Genomic DNA, 19,448 nt, shown 5'->3' on the forward strand with positions numbered 1-19,448 from the left:
CGCCGCGCGGGGGGCGGGGGTGAGGGCGACGCGGCGCCGGCCGGGACCTGCCCGCGCACTGCGGGAGCCTTCCCGTGGGAATCTGCGGGAGCCTTCCCGTGGGAATCTGGGGGAGCCTTCCCGTGGGAATCTGGGGGAGACTTGGCTGCCGCGCTCCAAGGCGCCATTTTTATTCTCCGTGAACGCTCCCAAGGGAAGGTGGCCAGGGACTGTCGCAGGCATTTTTCCAGGGAGCACACTGGTGTGGGGAGGGGAGGCCTCCTAAGGCTCACCCCGATGCCAGCCTCCCGCACCCAGAAAGGCCCAGGACGCACTCACTCTGCCGGCCACGAAGGCATCATCCTGGCCTATGCCGGGCGTCCTTCGGGCTCCATGACGCAGAGCAGCGGCACAAACCTGGGGCGCGGTCCTGCGTCCTTGGCCCCTTGGGCGCAGTTCCCTCTCATTTTGCACAACCGGAAGGGAGGGGACAGAAAAGACCGCTCACCACCCATGTGTCCCAATCACTCGCCAGGTGACAGGCCTTTTCTGCTGCCGAATTAGGCCTTGTTGGTGCTACCTGACCTCGCAACACACGCAGCGGGCAGGTGCCAGCATTGCAGCTCGTTGCCAGGCAGGATGGCACCGCCATGGGCCAAGGTGGTGCCTGGACAAGTGAGGCTCCCGCCCGGTGCCGGGTTCCTGCGGACGGCCCTGCGCCGTCAGGAAAGCGGAAGCAAGCCTGGGGATGCATCTGCACGTGCTATTTTAACTGCTTTCACATTCAAGGTTTTAGTTTAGTCTGAGCTGGTACAACGTAATTGAAACCCTTTATGGACACCCCCCTTCCCGCACCCCACACAAAAGCAGTGTTCCCTGGAAATGGAGTTAAAGATGAGTCTAGCCCTGGCAGTTTTGCTCAGTGGTTAGAGTGTCGACCCGCAGACTGAAGGGTCTGGGATTTGATCCCTGATCAAGGGCATGAGCCTTAGTTGCAGGTTTGATCTTTGGCCCCGGTTGGGGCATGTACACCAGTCCATGTGTCTCTCTCAGATCATATTTCTCTCTCTCTCTCTCTCCCCCTTTCACTTTCTTTAAAAATCAATGGAAATAATATCCTAAGGTGAGGATTTTTTTTAAAAAAAAAATCAATGAAACAAACACGGGTCTGTAACTCCACCACGGACTGTTCGCCGTTCTATTCCCAGAGCCTGGCACACAGGCCTGCGGGTGGTTGTTATTTTCCAAAGAACAAACTCTTTGCACGCTCATGCGCTCACCTTAGGGAACGTAAGGCCAGGTCACAAGGCCACAGCCTTGGGGCGGGCCGCCCCACTGGAAGCTGCGTGCGCGCTCTCCATCCCCAGCCCAGTGACTTTCCCTAAGACTGTTACTGCTACTGCGCTGGCCACGGCTGGGATGTCAACTCCCCGAATCCTGTTTTCATCTTAAAATATGTTTTTAACGATTTCAGAGAGGGAGATAGAAACATCAATGAGGAGAATCACTCATTGGCTGCATCGCTTGGCTGTCTCCTGCACGCCCCCTACTGGGGACCAAGCCATGTGCCCTGACCAGGAATGGACTGTGATCTCCTAGTTCATAGACCTATGCTCAAACCACTGAGTCGCACCAGCCGGGCCCGTTTCCATGTTCATCAGAGACTTGGTATCATGCCAGGCACATGAGGACTTTCTGCCAGTGGAAAGGACATATTCTAACATGTACTCATTCTAATCCCGGGAAATACATTCTACTGAATGCTTTCACTAAGTACATGCACTTGGGGAAATATTAAATGGAGGTATAAATGGAACTTGGTTGAAAGGACCTTTGCTTTCAATTCCAAACCTCTTTATACTGCGGACAACAGAGGCCCAAGAAGGACGAGCCGCCTGGCTGAGCTGGGAGCCAGGTCTCCCGAGGAAGCCTGCGGCTCTCCCCTGCCCGCGCTCATCATTTCATAGTTCAGTTCTTTGCTCAAAATGACCCAACTTGGCCGCGTAACAGCAGCAACCTATTTGTACGCTTGAAAAGCTAATGGGCTCAAAGTCTTGCCTGCAGGCTAGGAACTTTTCTAGTGCTTAGGGAAGGGATAAAAATGTCAATGAGCCCGGCCGGCGTGGCTCAGTGGTTGAGCATTGACCTATGAACCAGGAGGTCATGGTTCGATTCCCAGTCAGGGCACAGGCCTGGGTTACGGGCTCGCTCCCCAGTGGGGGGCGTCCAGGAGGCAGCCGAGCAATGATTTTCTTTCATCATTGATGTTTCTCTCTCCCTCTCCCTTCCTCTCTGAAATAATAAAAATGTACATATATACATATTTTTAAATATATTTTATTGATTTTTTTTACAGAGAGGAAGGGAGAGGGATAGAGAGCCAGAAACACCAATGAGAGAGAAACATCGATCAGCTGCCTCCTGCACACTCCGTACAGGGGATGTGCCCGCAACCCAGGTACATGCCCTTGACCGGAATCGAATCTGGGACCCTTCAGTCCACAGGCCGACGCTCTATCCACTGAGCCAAACCGGTCAGGGCAAAAATGTACATATATTTTTAAAAGTCAACAAAACTTCCCTGCAGAGAAACACAACTGTACAAAATGTGCAAATTGGCCTTTATTGTCTCCGAGAAACTGCCAGACCCAATAAGCAATTCCGGGTCCCAGCCGGGCAGACACCCTCCTCCCATCACTGCACTCGGCCTGACCGGACTAGACCAGACAGGTGGAAAGTTTACACCACACGGCAGCAAGGTCCCCTCGACAAATGGGTGGAAGTCAGGGTTCTGACTATTTAAGCTTAAATGCTGGGTAGAAAGGCCAAGTGCAGTCCTAAGTGATTCAATAAGTGATTCACCGCCAACTGGGAAATGTACAATTACTTTTACAAATTTAGATCTTAACCCTATTACTCAACAAGGATCTCACCCCAATGGGTAGGAAGGACAGGACCTTCGAAGGCTTCGGCCTGGGACTGGGACCCCACGGACCCCACCCCTGCACTGTATCCCTCGTCTCCTGCGGAGTCTGGACCAAGTTAGTCACCAGGAGGCACGACGGTGCGTGGCGGTGCCAGAGCGTGAAGCGCCTTTCGTTTGCAACTGAAGCGCAAGGCGCACACCCAGAGAGGGCGCTACTCTCTGACCTGCGTCCTTGCTGGGGAGCCACACAGCGCCGCCCGACTGCCCACTGGCTGCAGACACAGCAGTTTCTCCGAGGAAAATGCAATTCTCTCCAGAAGGTTCACCTGCGGTTGCCGAAGGTGAGGACAACTGGCTTCCCTCCCCAGGCTGCACATGAACACGCATTTCCCTGCGGCTGAAACACTGAATGAACGTTCTGGAGTTAACACTGCCTGCGGTAAGTGTCAACACCATAAGGCTTTCTGGTTCTCTCAGGAAAGTGCCGTAACTTTCCTTTAGGGAACAGGGTGTGAGGGCACACAGTTCAGGCCATTGATCCATGAGCTTTGTCTCCCTGTCGACTATTTTAATGCTTCCCACCGACCAAGCCTGACGGGAGACAGCTGGCTCCCTGGAAAGGAAACACCAGGTACATAATTGACGGCACTGTTTTGCTCAGGAGTCCCAGGCCAAGGCCACCGTGACAGCTAGTCGTCCACAGTGATGTTCCGGAAGAGGTAGGCCATGGACTCCCCGTTGTGGATCCTGCGGATTGCTTCCGAGAGAATGAGGCTGATGTCCACCGTCTTGATCTTGGGGCACTGCAGCTTCTGCACCTCGTGAGGGACGGTGTTGGTCACCACCACCTGTCACGGCATCACGGCAAACGCACTGTAACTGCCGCGCCCCGTGGTCACTCGGAAAAGTTTATCCAACACTGAGTAGCCCCAGCCCGTCCCAACCCACTGAACCTTACTCTGCGAGTCTGGTTTCTACAAACTAGACTAACCCGCCTCACAGGGAGAGGTTTCGTGGCCAGAACGTGAGATTCTGAGCCCACGGGCTGGTGTGCAGAAGCGACAGGGGGAGGCCTGCGCTGGGCCAAGAGACATGCCCGTCGGCATCAACCCTGGAAGCACGAATTACACTGACGGGCACAGACGCAGCCAGGACAGGCCCCTGGGAGGGTTGGCAACACTGAGCGCGTCCCTCCATGATGCACAGAAAGGCGGCAGGCCGGGGCCTACGCTCAGGGTTCGAGCCCCGCAGACAGACAGACCTCGTCGATGGAGGACTCCTCGATCAGGCGGGGGGCCTCCGCAGACAGGATGCCGTGAGTGGCCATGACATAGATCTTGTAGGCGCCTCTCTCCTTCAGGATCTCTGCAGCAGCCACGAAACTTTCCACGTCATCAATGATGTCGTCCTGAGAAGAGATGGGGGGAGGAGGTCCTGGGGCTGCCTGGGAACACTCTCTGCCCTTCCCTGCTCCCGCTGCAGAGAATGCGAGCCGTCCACCCGGTCAGAGGGCGCACACCAGCAGTGGCAACAGGACTGCGCGGACGGCGCTGTGCGTGGCTGTCGGTGCAGAGCAACGCCTTCCAGGCACACGTGACATTCACAGCCAGAGTTTATGACCCCTAGGGCTGATGTCCAGTGTCAAATGTCAGATCAACCTCCACAGCCAGTGACCATGCACTTTCCTGAGAAAGTTAAACGGGGGGGGGGCACAGAAAGTGAGCCACTGCGAAGGACCATCCTCTGGCCCAGCAAAGGCATGAAGAGCTGGGAGCACAGCGAACACTTGCTCTCTGGTGAAAATGGAACAGCTCTGCCTGGCCGGCGTGGCTCAGTGGCTGAGCATCAGCCTATGTACGAATCAGGAGGTCACAATTCAATTCCCAGTCAGGCATGTGCCCAGGTCGCAGGCTCGATCCCTAGTGGGGGGCACGCAGGGGGCGGCCAATCGATGATTCTCTCTCATTGATGTTTCTCTCTCTCCCTCTCCCTTCCTCTCTGAAATCAATACAAATATGTATTTTAAAAAATGGAACGGCTCCTCCTAGTTCACCTCTCCACCCTAAAGCTTAAGGTGGAGGGTGTTAGCTGCTTGGATGGGACCTACAGTTTAAGACAAACGTCACTTATGGGGGTGAACTTTCTTATGGGAGTTACCAAGCTCTCCTTACAGCTGTCGGTTATAATAATCCCTGTTCATCTACATAAAAATCTGTACTTATCCTAAGGGGTTTGGGTGAGAAAGGAAAGACGGATCCATTTAAGTCCATCATCGTTACTGGAAGTACAACCCAAAGTGAAACAAGCTACTGAAAGCCAGGGGTGCCCGCTCCGCCCAGGGGACGCACGGACATACCACTATGATGGCGATCCTCCCGCCAACGTCGCCGACCACGGTGATCGGTGGCTTCTCTTTGGCCATCATCACTAGCAAAACGACACAAATGACAAGACCCAGTCAGTCAGGCCTCACTAAGTAACTGTGACCACAGCCAGTCTCACCCTCTGGAGGCGGTGGCAAAACCACTGTAGACCAAAAAAAGCAAGCAGATCCCTCCTCAAGGAGCCAGGGGTCTCTCAGAGGCAGCCTGTCGAGGGCACGCTGTCTGACAGAAACAGACGATGAGCCCCCTGGCGTGGCTCAGGGGTTGAGCATCAACCTATGAACCAGGAGGTCATGGTTTGATTCTCAGTCAGGGCACGGGCCCGGGTTGTGGGTCACTTCCCAGTGAGGGGCACGCAGGAGGAAGCCAATCAATGATTCTCTCTCATCATTGATGTTTCCATCTCTCTTGTCCTCTCCCTTCCTCTCTGAAATCAACAAAAAATAATTAAAAAGAAAAGAAACAGACGGTGAGACATATAATTTTACATTTCCTAGTAGCCACATTAAAAAGTAAAATCAGCGAAACCGGTTTGGCTCAGTGGATAGAGCGTCAGCCTGCGGACTGAAGGGTCCCAGATTCGATTCCGGTCAAGGGCATGTACCTGGGTTGCGGGCACATCCCCAGTGGGAGATGTGCAGGAGGCAGCTGATCGATGTTTCTCTCTCATTGATGTTTCTAACTCTCTATCTCTCTCCCTTCCTCTCTGTAAAAAATCAATAGAATATATTTTTTTAAAAAAAGTAAAATCACATAGGTGAAATGAATAGATTTTACCCAATACAGCCAAATATTATTTCAGTATGTAATCAATATGCAAATGTATTAGAAATGTTTTACACGGTTTTCATACTGCCTTCGGAATTTGGTGTGCATGTTACACAGCACTTCCCAGGTGAGACCAGCCACGTGAGCCCGGCAGCCACCCGTCCGGCTGGCACAGGTGTGGCCAGAGCCGCAGGCGAGGAGAGCCAGCAGCGCCCACCACTCCCAGGAAATGCCCCCGAGACAGCGGAGGAATGAGAAATGAACGCCCCTCACAGAAATCCCCGGGAAAGGCCGCCCGGAAAGAGCTGGCGCTCGTTTCTTCCAAGGGGACCGCCACTGACGGTGTGACCTTATTAACACGATGACACAATGAGTTTCCTGAAAGTCCGGAACCTGAGAACAGTAAGTCCAGTCCCCCACGTTTCCGGGGTCATCAGGCCTCAGAGGAGAGGCTTCGTATCTCGCTGGGAAACGCTCCGCGGAAAGGCCGTCGGTGCAGAGAGCAAATGCAACAAGAACTCGCCCTTAAAGGAACGAGTCCCCGGGAGAAGAAATGTGTGTTGCAAGGACAGGCTGGACCCCCCGCTTTAGAAAGCGGTTTACATTCTGAAACATTTCTTCAGCTCCTAGTGGGAGGGGGAAAGAATGAAATTCAGGGCGATTATGCCGTTTGGTAGTTATCAGCCGTTTGGAAATTACCCGCCCAGTTTAGCTGATCCCCGCTATGGGCACCGTAACCCTCAGCGAACGGGGTTGTGCCTTTCTCCCGCAAACTAGCCGAGCTGCGTTCAGCATGTTTCACTGGCCAATTTCAGCCGCTTCCTGCTTCCCCCTCCCGGACACAAGGGCAGGGCCGTGCACTGGGACAGTGAGAGAGGCTCCGTGTACAGACCTCACCCAAGGGAAGAAAACATGTCACCGTTAGGACAGGCTTCCTCAAACCCTGTCTTGAATGAAACCGAGCGCCCCTTAAAGAGACGTGGGCCCTTTTCTTGACTAAAAAAAGGAGAAGGTTGCGAGCCAGGATCCCTCATCAAATATCAACAGAGAACCAGCCCCCGCCCGAGGCAGAAACCGGCCGCGGGCTCTGTTCGCAGCTGCCCGACTCTCCCCCAGCCCCTGTCTGTCTGCAGCGAGGAAGGCTGAGCTTCCCGGGGCTTTGAAAAGCAGCCTGGCTCCCCAGATGCCCACTGCCTGCTCAGAACGAGCTAACCCTGACCCATAACTGATGTATGTCTCCTACAAACGGAGACAAGCTTTTCCACAGGGTCCGCAGGGAAAACAGCGCCTGGCAGGCTTAAAAAAAACAAGCCCGATTCTTTCCCCACAGCTTGCCCAGAAAATAAAATACCAAGCATTTAAAACTTCAGCCCGGCCGGCGTGGCTCAGTGGTTGAGGGTCAACCTATGAACCAGGAGGTCACAGTTCAATTTCCAGTCAGAGCACATGCCTGGTTGTGGGCTCGATCCCCAGTGTGGGGCGTGCAGGAGGCAGTCGATCCATGATTCTCTCTCATCATTGGTGTTTCTGTCTCTCTGTCTCTCCCTTCCTCTCTGAAATCAATAAATTAAAAACAAATTTTTTTAAAAATTAAAATTTCAGTAAAAGTGATGTACTGTGAAGACAGTGGATAGAGCAGGGGTGGGCAAACTTTTTGACTCGAGGGCCACAATGGGTTCTTAAACTGGACTGGAGGCCGGAACAAAAGCATGGATGGAGTGTTTGTGTGAACTAATATAAATTCAAAGTAAACATCATTACATAAAAGGGTACGGTCTTTTTTTCTTTAGTTTTATTCATTTCAAACAGGCCGCATCCGGCCCGCGGGCCGTAGTTTGCCCACGGCTGGGATAGAGGGTGCTTCCACTACCCTACGATTAAGATTCTGCTCTCCGCCCTGGCCGGTTTGGCTTGCAGCGGTTCTCAACCTGTGTATCGAGACCCCGTTGGCGGTCGAACAACCCTTTCACAGGGGTCGCCTAAGACCATCCTGCATATCAGATATTTACATGACGGTTCATAACAGTAGTAACATTACAGTTATGAAGGAGCAACGAAAATAATGTTATGGTTGGGTCACAACATGAGGAACTGTATTTAAAGGGCCAGAAGGCTGAGAACCACTGGTAATGGATAGAGCGTCAGCCCACAGACTGAAGGGTGCTGGGTTCAATTCCAGGCACATACCTCGGTTACAGGCTCCATATGGGCCCTGGCTGGAGGGCGTGCAGGAGGCAACCAAGCAATGTGCCCCTCTCACAAAGATGTTTATCTTTCTCTCCCCCTCCCTTCCACTCTCTCTAAAAATCAATGGAAAAATATCCTTGGGTGAGGATTAACAAAAAATAAAATGAAAACATTCTTAAAAAAAATAGTAGCAATGAATTAGACTGTAACACACTGAATAAAGTGGGGCTCCATGAATCCATACGATACAAAGGAATGAACCAGGAGGGAGAAGGGGACGGGGAAGATCACCATTTGTCAGCAACCACAGGAAGAACTAGTCACGAGGAAACAACACGCCCCGATTAGGGAATATTCTACCGAGCACCTGGCCTGTACTCTGCAGGAGACTCAAGGTCAGAGAGACCAGAACAGAGGCGCGCTCTAGACGAACGGAGACTGCAGGGAAGTGACGACTGAGGGCAGCGTGTCCCCTTCTACTGGGCTCTAGTCCAGAAAACGATGCTCTTTTGTTCTAAAGGACACTGGTTGGACGACTGACAAAACCTGAGGAAGGTCTGAAGATTGGACAATAGAATGAGAACGAGGTTAGTGTCCTGAGTCTGGTCATTGTAAGCATTAGAACGCTGACGCCTCTGACAGGGGCCTGTCTGAAATGACCTGGGTGTGAGCGCTCTACTACACCCACCTGCTAATGTCTGTCTGTTTCGGAGGCATGGCGAACGGATACACATTTTTAAAAGAAACAAACTCCTTCCTCGGATATAAGAAGCATAATACACCTTCCAGTTGAGAATGCTGGTTACTGCCACTCGAAAGTTCCATGGGAACACACACCTCCACTCTGCTTGGTCAGTAACAGCCTGTCAGTCACCAGTCATCAGCTCTATTACTAACTCGGGGCGAACGCGCCCGATCACCAAAGCCTGGTATCTGACCAGCGTGGCCATCGCCCAAGATAGAAAGCTTAGGCTTCAGAGCCTCACACACACAACTTTGCTACTAAAGCTAAAATGGTCGCACCCTCTCGCAAGTGTCTTACACAGCCCGCAAACGTGTACCATCTCCGTTCACAAAAGGCGAAATCAATGCAAAACCATCACCATAGGTATTTAAGAATACCAAGACGCCATGTCCACGTCAGTATTCATTCCTAGCCGTTCATGTCATCCAAGGCTCCCTTCAGTTTCCAAACAAAGTAAGAAGTAGGGCTAATCTTACGCGGCAGCTCCAGGCCGGGGTGGACCGTGGCGTTTTTGACCATCGGGGGAGAGTGGCGGCCGTCGTCCATGTCCAGCTCGGTGCACTGCGCCTCCCCGTGGATCACCGCCAGGCCCAGGCGGAGTCTCTCAGCGTACGACTGGGCCCTACGAGAGAGACGGGGGAGGTGGGGACTGCTGGGAAGAAAGCCCAAGCGTCACGATTCCATCGTTTTATTCATCACAAAATGAAAGGAACATCCCACCTCTTAGGGACACACAGGGAATTATGTATACAAACCAGAATGTGGGCCCAGGCCAAAGAGTAAAAGCCTCCAGAGGCCTGTGAGCCGAGATGTGGACGAATATCTGCTTCTAGATCATTCTGGTTCTAGCCTTTGTCCAATAACCTAACTCTTCTTCAGAAGGAAACACTTTGTTGGAAAAGGTCTCTTAAAAATCACTGCTGCCCTGACGGGTGTGGCTCAGTGGATAGAGTGTCGGCCTAGGACTGAAGGGTCCCAGGTTCGATTCCAGTCAAGGGCATGTACCTGGGTTGCGGGCACATCCCCAGTAGGAGATGTGCAGGAGGCAGCTGATCGATGTTTCTCTCTCATCGATGTTTCTAGCTCTCTATCCCTCTCCCTTCCTCTCTGTAAAAAAATAAAAAATATATTAAAAAAAATCACTGCTGCCCTGCTGGCGTGGCTCAGTGGTTAAGTGTCGACCTATGAACCAGGAGGTCACGGTTCGATTCCCGGTCAGAGCACATGCCTGGGCTGCAGGCTCCATCCCCAGTCAGGGCCGTGCAGGAGGCAGCTGATCAATGATTCTCATCATTGATGTTTCTCTCTCCCTCTCCCTTCCTCTCTAAATCAATCCTATCTAATAATAGGCAAAGATTGAAATTGACCGTACCTTCACTACACCTCCCATCGGCTAATCAATGAGATATGCAAATTAACCGCCAACAAAGATGGTGGTTAATTTGCATATGTAGACGCAAAGCGAAGACTGAAGGCGGCTCCAGCAGGAGCAGGAGCGCTGTGAAGGCGGCTCCGGCCAGAGCGGCACCGGTTTTCCTCCGGCACCCAGGACCCAGGCCTATTGCACAAATCTTTTCGTGCAACAGGCCTCTAGTAAAAACATTTAAAAAACAATAACCCCTGCCTGAAAGTGCTCACAGCCCTTCTGCCTTCCTTTCCCTATGAGTGTGAAGGAAGCACTTCATTATCAGATGTGGTGCGAGTCCAGGCCAATGAGCTTCCGTGGCCACGACAGGACAGCCCCTGACCCCCAAGCAGCTCATTCTGACTTCAGAGAGCACCCCCAGGGCTTGCATCAGTATCTGGAGTAGTTACCTTTTTGCAGCATCAGGAGACTTAGCTACAATGACTGCATTTCTGTAATTTGGAATCTAGATTTGGAGGAAAAATAAGAAAATACTGAAAAGTTATACCTGGATGCTAGAATTACATTCTTTCCTCTTATAACAACAATCCACACTAGCAATCACGTATGCTAAAATTTCATTCACACATTTTAGAATTTTAACACTTATCAATTAACGTCATTGCAAAAGTACTGTTACATCAAGAAGGAAAAAGAGTAATTCATTCTTAAAACCTTCGTTTAAGAACACATAAGCCAATTGCTAAAGATACTTAGAAGGAAATCCAGACTTAGTCTCTGAACTCTGTGACCCTCCATGCCTAAGTGCTGACCCTGTCTGGCTGCCTCAGGATCGAGACTAAGGGAAGGGCACGCGCGTGCCTTTCAGTGTGGAAATCGGACACCAGAGCAACTACAGGGAGGACAGGGTGTGTGCGGCGGCTCCTCACTTCTTCCTGGATATACTGAAGCAGGAAAGGGGAGGCTCTGAGGTTGTCCACGGGAAAGCTGAAAAAGCCTTGAATTTCCTTTTGGTGAAGATCCATAGTGATAATGTGAGTTAAACCTGAAATTTTAAAACAAAGAATTACAAGTTCACCCCTGCAAGTTAATGACTACAGGGGACACACACTAGACGCCCAACTCCTGTTTCCTAACCAAAGACTGGAGGCCGGGATACTGTTAACAAGTACATGACGTAGAGACTTTATCTGCAACCTTAACAAAACCGAACCAACTAAAGAATGTGCCCGGCCTGGCCTGTGTGGCTCAGTGGTTGAGCACTGACCTGGGCACTAAGAGGTCCCCAGTTCGATTCCTGGTCAGGGCACATGCTTGGGTTGCACAATCCCCAGTAGGGGGCGTGCAGGGGGCAGCCAATCAATGATTCTCTCTCATCATTAATATTTCTATCTCTCTCTCCCTCTCCCTTCCTTTCTTTCTAAAAAATGTGCGCAGCCGCCTGTGAAGGCGTCTCTAACCTTCCACAAAGACAAAGCCTTGAAGCTGGGGGAAGTGCTCTCCTCTGCTGCTATTACTATTAGCTTGGTCCTCAAAAACAAGAAAAGAAAACTCAGGTAGAAGCAATATGAAGATGAAATTAATAAGTACTGAAGCAAAATTTGATGTAAAAATAGTAAGGCCTTGATTAAAAAGTTTAGGAAGAAATGCGAAAAGACTGTGGCTGAGGCAGAAGGAATAAGAAAGCAAAAATAAAGTACATATTTTTAAAAAAAGAAATCATGTAATATAAAGATAAGATACTGAAGGATGTAGAACAATTTCTATCTGTCATAAAAGAACGGGCCATGAAATATTCTTATAGAAAAACAATGAAGACAGACTGATATATCAACAGGGCTAAACAAGAGATGTATGTTTCTGAGGACTCAAATCTGTTCATTTTTTTTTTCTTTTGTTAGAGTTTTAAATAAAATTCCCATCATTGTAAAGTGCTATTACATTTGATTCATAGGCCAGCTAGTATGTCACTGCCACAAAAACACATTAGATACGAGCAAAGAAGGAGCTGCTATACAGAAAGACACTCAGGAAGGGAACAGCAGAGTACATAAGCTGAAGAAGTAGCAAAAGAAAAAACCCCGTTTAATATTACGTAAATAAATAAAACTCAGCAAAAAGGCAAATACAGAAATCTAGACCTGAAACTCAGAAGCTCAGGGGTGCCAGATTCCAGTTAAAATGTGATGACGGTAAGATGAAACGTGAAGGAAGACGACAGAACGATGTCAAAGGCCAGGATCAGAGAAGAGTGGGAAACAGTGAAACAGACAATGTCACTCTAAGCCTTAGAGCAGTGATGGCGAACCTATGACACGCGTGTCATTTTTTGGGGTGATTTTTCTTTGTTAAATGGCATTTAAATATATAAAATAAATATCAAAAATATAAGTCTTTGTTTCACTATGGTTGAAAATATCAAAAAATTTCCATATGTGACATGGCACCAGAGTTAAGTTAGGGTTTTTCAAAACACTGACACGCCGCACTCAAAAGGTTCGCCATCACTGCCTTAGAGTGACATTGAAGACGTAGGAGTTCCTGCCTCAGCTCACCTATCCTCACCAGCACTGAGCACAGGAAACCAGGAGCACTCAGTGGCGGCACTTGGAGAAAATGGGTCCCCACCTCCATGAGGGCGGCAGGGGAGTCTCAGGTCGGGAGGAGTCCCACTTACCCGCTTTGGCCAGCATGGACGCCAGGAGCTTGCACACGATGGAGCCTCTCTTCCTCATCTTGCTCTGCTTGCTGTAGGGGAAGTACGGGATGACCCCGATGATGTTCCTGGCGCAGGCGGTCTTCAGCGCGTAAGCCATGATCAGCAGCTCCATCACAGCGGTGTTCACATCTCTGGAACAGCGCAGGTTTGTGTGTGGGGATTAATTTCATCGATTCGCCCCTGGCAAGGATCTCCACCACAGCGATTTCACAGAAGCTGCCCAGCCGGGTGTTGCAGGCATGTACCAGCGGACAACAGCTGGGAGTCCTGAGAGGCTCCTATTCCTGACACTATCTACCGGGAGGACAGCGCCAGCTCCCACAGGCTAGCCCAGGGGTGGGCAAACTTTTTCACTCGAGGGCCACAATGGGTTCTTAAACTGGACCGGAGGCCGGAACAAAAGCATGGATGGGGTGTTTGTGTGAACTAATATAAATTCAAAGTACACATCATTACATAAAAGGGTACGGTCTTTTTTTTTTTTTAGTTTTATTCATTTCAAACGGGCCGGATCCGGCCCGCGGGCCGTAGTTTGCCCACGGCTGAGCTAGGGGCTCAGACCAAGATTGCCCCCACCCCCCCATCCCCACCTGCTATGAATCAGAGGCTCCCATGACCCTCTCCTCAGGTTATGAATTTGCTAGAATGGCTCAGAAAACTCAGGAAAACTGTTTAACATGCAAACACATTTATCATTTCAAAAACACGAAATTGTTGTTCACAGGAAACAACAATGAATTGTGTGAAAGCAGTGCTAACTCTTACCTGGGTATTGTCTGTATAATGAAAACGTCTTGGCCTCGAACAGATTCTTTTATTTCAACTCTTGTTTCTGAAAAATAAAAATGCCCTGTAGCTTTAAGAAAAGCACGCCTCATACCACAGATAATTAGGGCTCAGGAAGAGAAAATCATTGGATACTAAGCTGTCTTTGCAAGGACCAAGGGCACCGTAACCAGAAGTCCACGCCCCGCCAGATTTACGATGCAGCATTCCTAGGACACTGGCCATTAGCAACGTGACCTCAACATGATCATGTAATGCAAGGGCGCCCCAGGGAACGCAGAGGGCAGGGAAACAGGTAGCCAGCCTAAGTGAAAGTCTACCAGACACTTGAGAGAAAAACTGAGAGGTGAAAAGAATAGAAAGAGTTTTTAATGTCACCATCGCCTAGAGCCAGTTTGCTTTTTTTTAATCCTCACCCAAGGGTATTTTTCCAATGATTTTTTTTAAGAGAGAGAGAGTGGAAGAGAGAGGGAGAGACAGAGAGAAATATCGATGCGAGAGAAACACATCATTTGGCTGCCTCCTGCAGGAGCCCCGACCAGGGCCCAAGCCCGGGAGGAGCCTGCAACCGAGGTGCGTGCCCTTGACCGGAATCTACAGGCTGCCGCCCAGGTGGCTCATGATGCTGCCGATGGCCCCATGGACAGATGAAAGCGGGAGCATCCCCCGCACAGCCCACGATAGAAGAGAGAACCGTCTACAGCTCCCCTTTCCATCCCAAATGACAGGACACTTGCATTATCTTGGAAAAAGAGGAAAGGACACTTTAAGGAGAACAAAGGAGTCGCGATTTAAAGGGAAGTACAGAATGGTGACTTATCCCTCTAACGTTAGAGGGAAATGTTTCTGTGTTAAACATGAGCAATATCTGCCTTTAAATACACGCTGGCCAATGAGAGCATGGTTCCGAGGACAGAGGGTGCTTCAGAAATAAGTGTAACTTTACCTCCGTTGGTCTCCTGATATACCACCGACTTCCCCAGCTCAGCACCCAGACGCCTACGGGGAAAAGAAAGGCAGTTAAAGAGTGCTCCACCCAAAACACTCCAGTTCGCGTGCACGTGTCACAGAAAGACTGAAACAACTGGTCCGGTGCTCTCTGCCAGAAAACCATGAGAAAGTTTGACGCGTGCAGCACTAGTGCGTGGGAGGCCACAAGCAGCGCGCACCAGGCTGTAACGCCGTCTTTGCTGGAACCAGCCCACAACCAAGCCGCTCGGCCAGCTCAGTTTTATGAGCAGTAACTGTCCCGGAAAATCACTCCCAAACAAGGACTTGGCCACTAGCAGTAACTCCCCAACCACAAGCCAAAGGTTAATGTCTCCACGGTCAAAGGCACGCAGACCTCAGAGCCATTAACCAAAGGCAGAGCGAATCCTGCCTGGATCCCGATGAGAACGAATCAAGTACGAAAAGCCCTTTTTGAGACGATCGGGAACAGGAACAAGGGCCGCGGGGCGATACTAGGAGCTAATGGTGGGTTTCTGTGTGGCTGCTGTGGTCAGCGGTTAGCGTTACTATTCCATGAGCCCAGTGACCTGATGTGAGCTTGGAATGTGCTCACCCACACTCCAGGCGGACTGTTCAGCCTGAATAAGGGGTGACATTCCGTTACACTGTTACACGCTACAGCACGGATGAAGCTTGAAGAGTTAAAAGACAAGTCAGACACGGAAAGACAGATACTGCATGATTGTGTTTACAGGTGTACCAAAGAGGCAATTCACAGGCACAGAAGTGGAACCGAGGTTGCAGGGGCTGGGAGAGAGGGGACGAGGGGCGAGTGCTTTAGGGGGTCGGAGTTTCGGCCTGGGAAGATGAGTTCCAGAGATGGCCGGTGGGGACGGTTGCACAACAGTGTGAATGTCCTAATGCCACTGAGCAATACACTTCAAAATGGCTGAGGTGGCCCTGGCTGGTCTGGCTCAGTGGACAGAGCCTTGGACCACCGACTGGAAGGTCTGGGTTCAGTTCCCGCCAAGGGCACATGATTGGGTTGCGGGCTTGATCCCCAGTAAGGGCTGTGCGGGAGGCAGCCGATCAATGATACTCTCTCATCACTGATGTTGCTCTCTCCCTCTCCCTTCCTCTCTGTAATCAATAAAAATACATTTTTAAAGATAAATAATTAAATAAAATGGCTAAGATGGTAAATTTTGATACGTATTACTTTACCATTAAGTACTCTAGTCAAAAAAGGTGAGGGATAGGTAGAGCAGATGAAACAAGGTTACCCAAGTGTGGGAGCTGGATGAAGGATAGGGGTTCATTACAACACACAGTCATCTGCACAAACCCCGCGAAGGCAGTGCACCTGTTTTCTTAATAAACGTCATCATCAAAAACGTTTTAAAATCCCTGCTTGACATTTAGATCCGAAAGGAATCCTGGAAATAAAATATCATAACCTCAGAGGTCAATCCAATTTAATGATCCTCAAACTTTGCTCAGCAGTAAAACTCTTTGTTCAAATAAAATCTTACTGAGAAACTCAACATATGAAACAGATAAGATAAGTAGTTACAATATTTATTATGCACAGTAACTTAAAACCTTTTTGGACCAAGGCAGGGAAGAACCTAATAACAAAACGAAAAAAGCAAAACACAGTGACATTTTAAATGTGCCCTCCAGCCCTGGCTGGGTGGCTCAGTCGGTTGGAGCATCCTCCCATACACCCAAAGGTCCCCCATCAGGGCATGTGCAGGAGGCAGCCGATCGTCGATTCCCTCTCACCAATGATGTTTCTCTCTCTCCCTCTCCCTTCCTCTCTCTGAAATCCAGAAAAACATTTCCTAAGTATAAAATCAATAGAAACCTACCCTCGGGGGACGATTAACAATAATTTCAAAAAGTGCCCTCCAACTTCCCGTTCTCTCTGCAGGCCCCTGGGGTGAGCCTGGCCCGAGTGAACGCACACAAGCTTGCTATGTAGTCAGCGTTTTCGCTGGTCTCAAAAAGCAAAGACAAACAGTCGGAGGTTAGAAACAGACACACGGCAGTCGATTGCACAAGGGTTGTTTTTTACCCTCTTTTCACTTAACATTCCGACTGGAAAGCGGATAAGCATTCTGCATTTCCATCGGGAATTTAAAAATGTAACCGGGCCTTTGTCCAACCCAGGAGAACGGCGTGTAAAACTACTTAAAATGGGAAAATGGCTTCAAATGTCAGCCGACAAGCGATTCCTTCCGTCTGTCCGTTTATCTGGAGGGCTCAGAAAGCTCTTCCTGCCCTGACTGGTGTGGCTCAGTGGACAGAGCGTTGGCCTCCGGAATGAGGAGTCCCAGGTTCGATTCCGGCCAAAGGCATGTACCCTGGTTGTGGGCACATCCCCAGTGGGGGGTGTGCAGGAGGCAGCTGATCGATGTTTCTCTCTCATGATGTTTCTAACTCTCTATCCTCCCTTCCTCTCTGTAAAAAATCAATATAAAAAAAGAAAGCTCTTCCTTTACATTGGGGCTCCAGGGTTCCCCCCACCCCCAGCCAACTAGAAAAAAGGCCCCTTAGCAAGCGGGTGCTGGTCAGGGGGCCACCCTGAGCCTCTGCTCCCTGCAGCTTGGTATGTACATAGCATGTTGCTCACGCTCACATTCTTGCCCGCAGGCAGAATCATCCCTATTTTACACACGAAGTTGGGGAAAATCAAGTCTCCCGCCCAGTGTGAGGGCGAGGAAGTGGCCGCTGGAGGTGCAATGGCCGACCCTCCTAAAGCCGCCGTGCAAACTCCGGGGAGACCCATCGATTCTGTCGCCGCCCCCACAAATCTGCTCTCCCGGAGCTGCCTCGTTTCCACAACCCCCACCCCCCTCTCCACCGGGGCTTCCGCGGCGGCACCGAGCGCCCCGGGAACCCTCCAACCTTCCGCCGGGTCCTCGGGGCGTAACTACATCCTGGCCGCCGGCTCCTGGAGGAAGCTTGGGAACGGCGGTGGGCAGATTCCCAGGTCACCCCCAACCCGGGGAACCGGCCCGAGCCCCCTCTCCAGGGCGCTCCCTCCGGGGGTTGCGGAATCCTCCCCACCGCCCTGGGCCGTGGCGCTCCATTGACTAAGCTTTTATGTAATAATACTTAAGGGACAAATACTTGCTTTGACTTGAATATCAGAGAGAAGTTTAAAACTTAGTACAGAATTCATTGCTAGTTCTTAGCCACCTTACTTCTTTATATTTCTTAGTGTTAGAAGAAGTCAGAAGTTCCTAAAATGTGGGCACCAGAATTTTCTTTTAGGAATACAAACTTTTTGATATGGAAAGGACTCAGTATATTTCTTGCATTGCTTGCATTAACATAAATTATAGCAGCACCTTGTAATTTTTCAATTTTGATTCTACTTTACTCTCAATTTATTTTTATCCTACTGAACAGTTCTTTGAGAAAGACTGTGAATCATTAGTATAGTGCAGCCTCCAGGGACCCAGAGGGAAGGCCGCCGCCCCCTCCGGGCATCCGGGAAACCGAGAGGCGCCGGCTAGAGCGCCCGCCGAGCCGCCATCTCGGTTGAGGGCAAGGCAGTGGGCAACTCCAACGGCCTCTTCTCCCTAGAGGAGCATCACGAATTCTCTCCGCCGCTAGACTTTGCCGCCCCACAGGAGGTCTTTTTCTCTCACGTCCTTGGGCTGTGCAGCCCGACTTGGTAGTGGTCCCAGCCCTCTCCAACTTTTCTGCCAGGATCCAAAATGTCTGCCTCTGAGGAGGCCGACGATCTAGCTCTGCGCCTCTATGGTCACCGCGCTAGCCCCGCCAGGCGCATGCGCTCAGGGGGAGCGCTTGACCAGGTGGAGGGCGGCTACTCCCCGCCGGGGGCCTGCAGTACCGAAGTCCCCCCATAGGTGGTGTATTCCGAGCCTGATCTTTATTCCCGGAATCCAACCTTGTATCTGCAAGAAAGGCAAGGTTTCCTGAACGGGTCCAAGGCACTCCGACCGCCTTTGCTTTGTTTTTTGGTTGTTTTTGCTTTGCTTTGAATAATGTCCTCCTTCCTCAAAGACCCACTCATGAAGCATCTGCTCCACGAAGTTTCTCTTGATCACCCCAATCACAGTAAGACCTTCCGCGCTCCCCACCACCACGTCACCATAAAGAGCTAATATGCAAATGGTCGTCTCGCCCTCACGTGGTCACGCCCTAACAGCTCAGACACTCAACACTGGAGAGAGGAATGGGGACCAGCCAGGCTGCAGCCAGGGAGAGGGACAAGCTGCCTGCCCCGAGGTCCCAGGTGCCCAAAGCCCAGGCAAGGCTGCCCACACACCGTCCCCTGCAGCTGCTGGGTGCCTGCAACTGGCTGGAGGAGGGAATCCTGGGTCCCGGGTGCTGGGCGAGGCAGAGGCAGTTAGGGGCGATCAGGCCAGCAGGGGGGGAGTTAGGGGCGATCAGGCAGGCAGGCAGGCAGGCGAGCATTTAGGAACTAGCAGTCCTGGATTGCAAGAGGCAGTCGGACATCCCCTGAGGGGTCCTGGATTGGAGAGGGTGCAGGCCAGGCTGAGGGGACCCCCCCCCACCCCTGTGCATGAATTTCATGCACCAGATCCCTAATATATATATACATATATTTGGCCCAGCTGGTGTAGCTCAGTGACTTATGA

The 19,448-nt window shown here is 50.9% G+C and overlaps 1 protein-coding gene across 1 annotated transcript; it reads right to left on the reverse strand.

Annotated features, from left to right (window-relative positions):
* Positions 1 to 2,583: 2,583 nt before the first annotated feature.
* Positions 2,584 to 16,342, reverse strand: PRPSAP1 (phosphoribosyl pyrophosphate synthetase-associated protein 1). Its single transcript, XM_006756378.2, has 10 exons — positions 16,175 to 16,342; positions 14,807 to 14,859; positions 13,840 to 13,906; positions 13,033 to 13,205; positions 11,285 to 11,400; positions 10,805 to 10,860; positions 9,466 to 9,611; positions 5,262 to 5,332; positions 4,167 to 4,313; positions 2,584 to 3,753 (listed from the first exon to the last, which is right to left on the reverse strand). Exons 4-10 carry the CDS (start codon positions 13,184 to 13,186, stop codon positions 3,595 to 3,597), a joined length of 849 nt encoding a protein of 282 aa, XP_006756441.1. The 5' UTR covers positions 13,187 to 13,205; positions 13,840 to 13,906; positions 14,807 to 14,859; positions 16,175 to 16,342; the 3' UTR covers positions 2,584 to 3,594.
* Positions 16,343 to 19,448: the final 3,106 nt, after the last annotated feature.

The sequence above is a fragment of the Myotis davidii genome, unplaced genomic scaffold (genome assembly GCF_000327345.1).
Source record: "Myotis davidii unplaced genomic scaffold, ASM32734v1 scaffold274, whole genome shotgun sequence".
In the NCBI taxonomy this organism is placed as follows: Eukaryota; Metazoa; Chordata; class Mammalia; order Chiroptera; family Vespertilionidae; genus Myotis; species Myotis davidii.

What these genes read in the sequence shown, in the direction of transcription:
- PRPSAP1 (XM_006756378.2), bottom strand. Translation starts at nt 13,186, where the DNA reads ATGGAGCTGCTGATCATGGCTTACGCGCTGAAGACCGCCTGCGCCAGG. An exon ending in TTCAGTATATCCAGGAAGAA is followed by an intron (nt 10,861 to 11,284) that starts GTGAGGAGCCGC and finishes CTCCAAATCTAG; the next exon opens with ATTCCAAATTACAGAAATGC. An exon ending in CCCCGGCCTGGAGCTGCCGC is followed by an intron (nt 5,333 to 9,465) that starts GTAAGATTAGCC and finishes TCGTTTTGCTAG; the next exon opens with TGATGATGGCCAAAGAGAAG.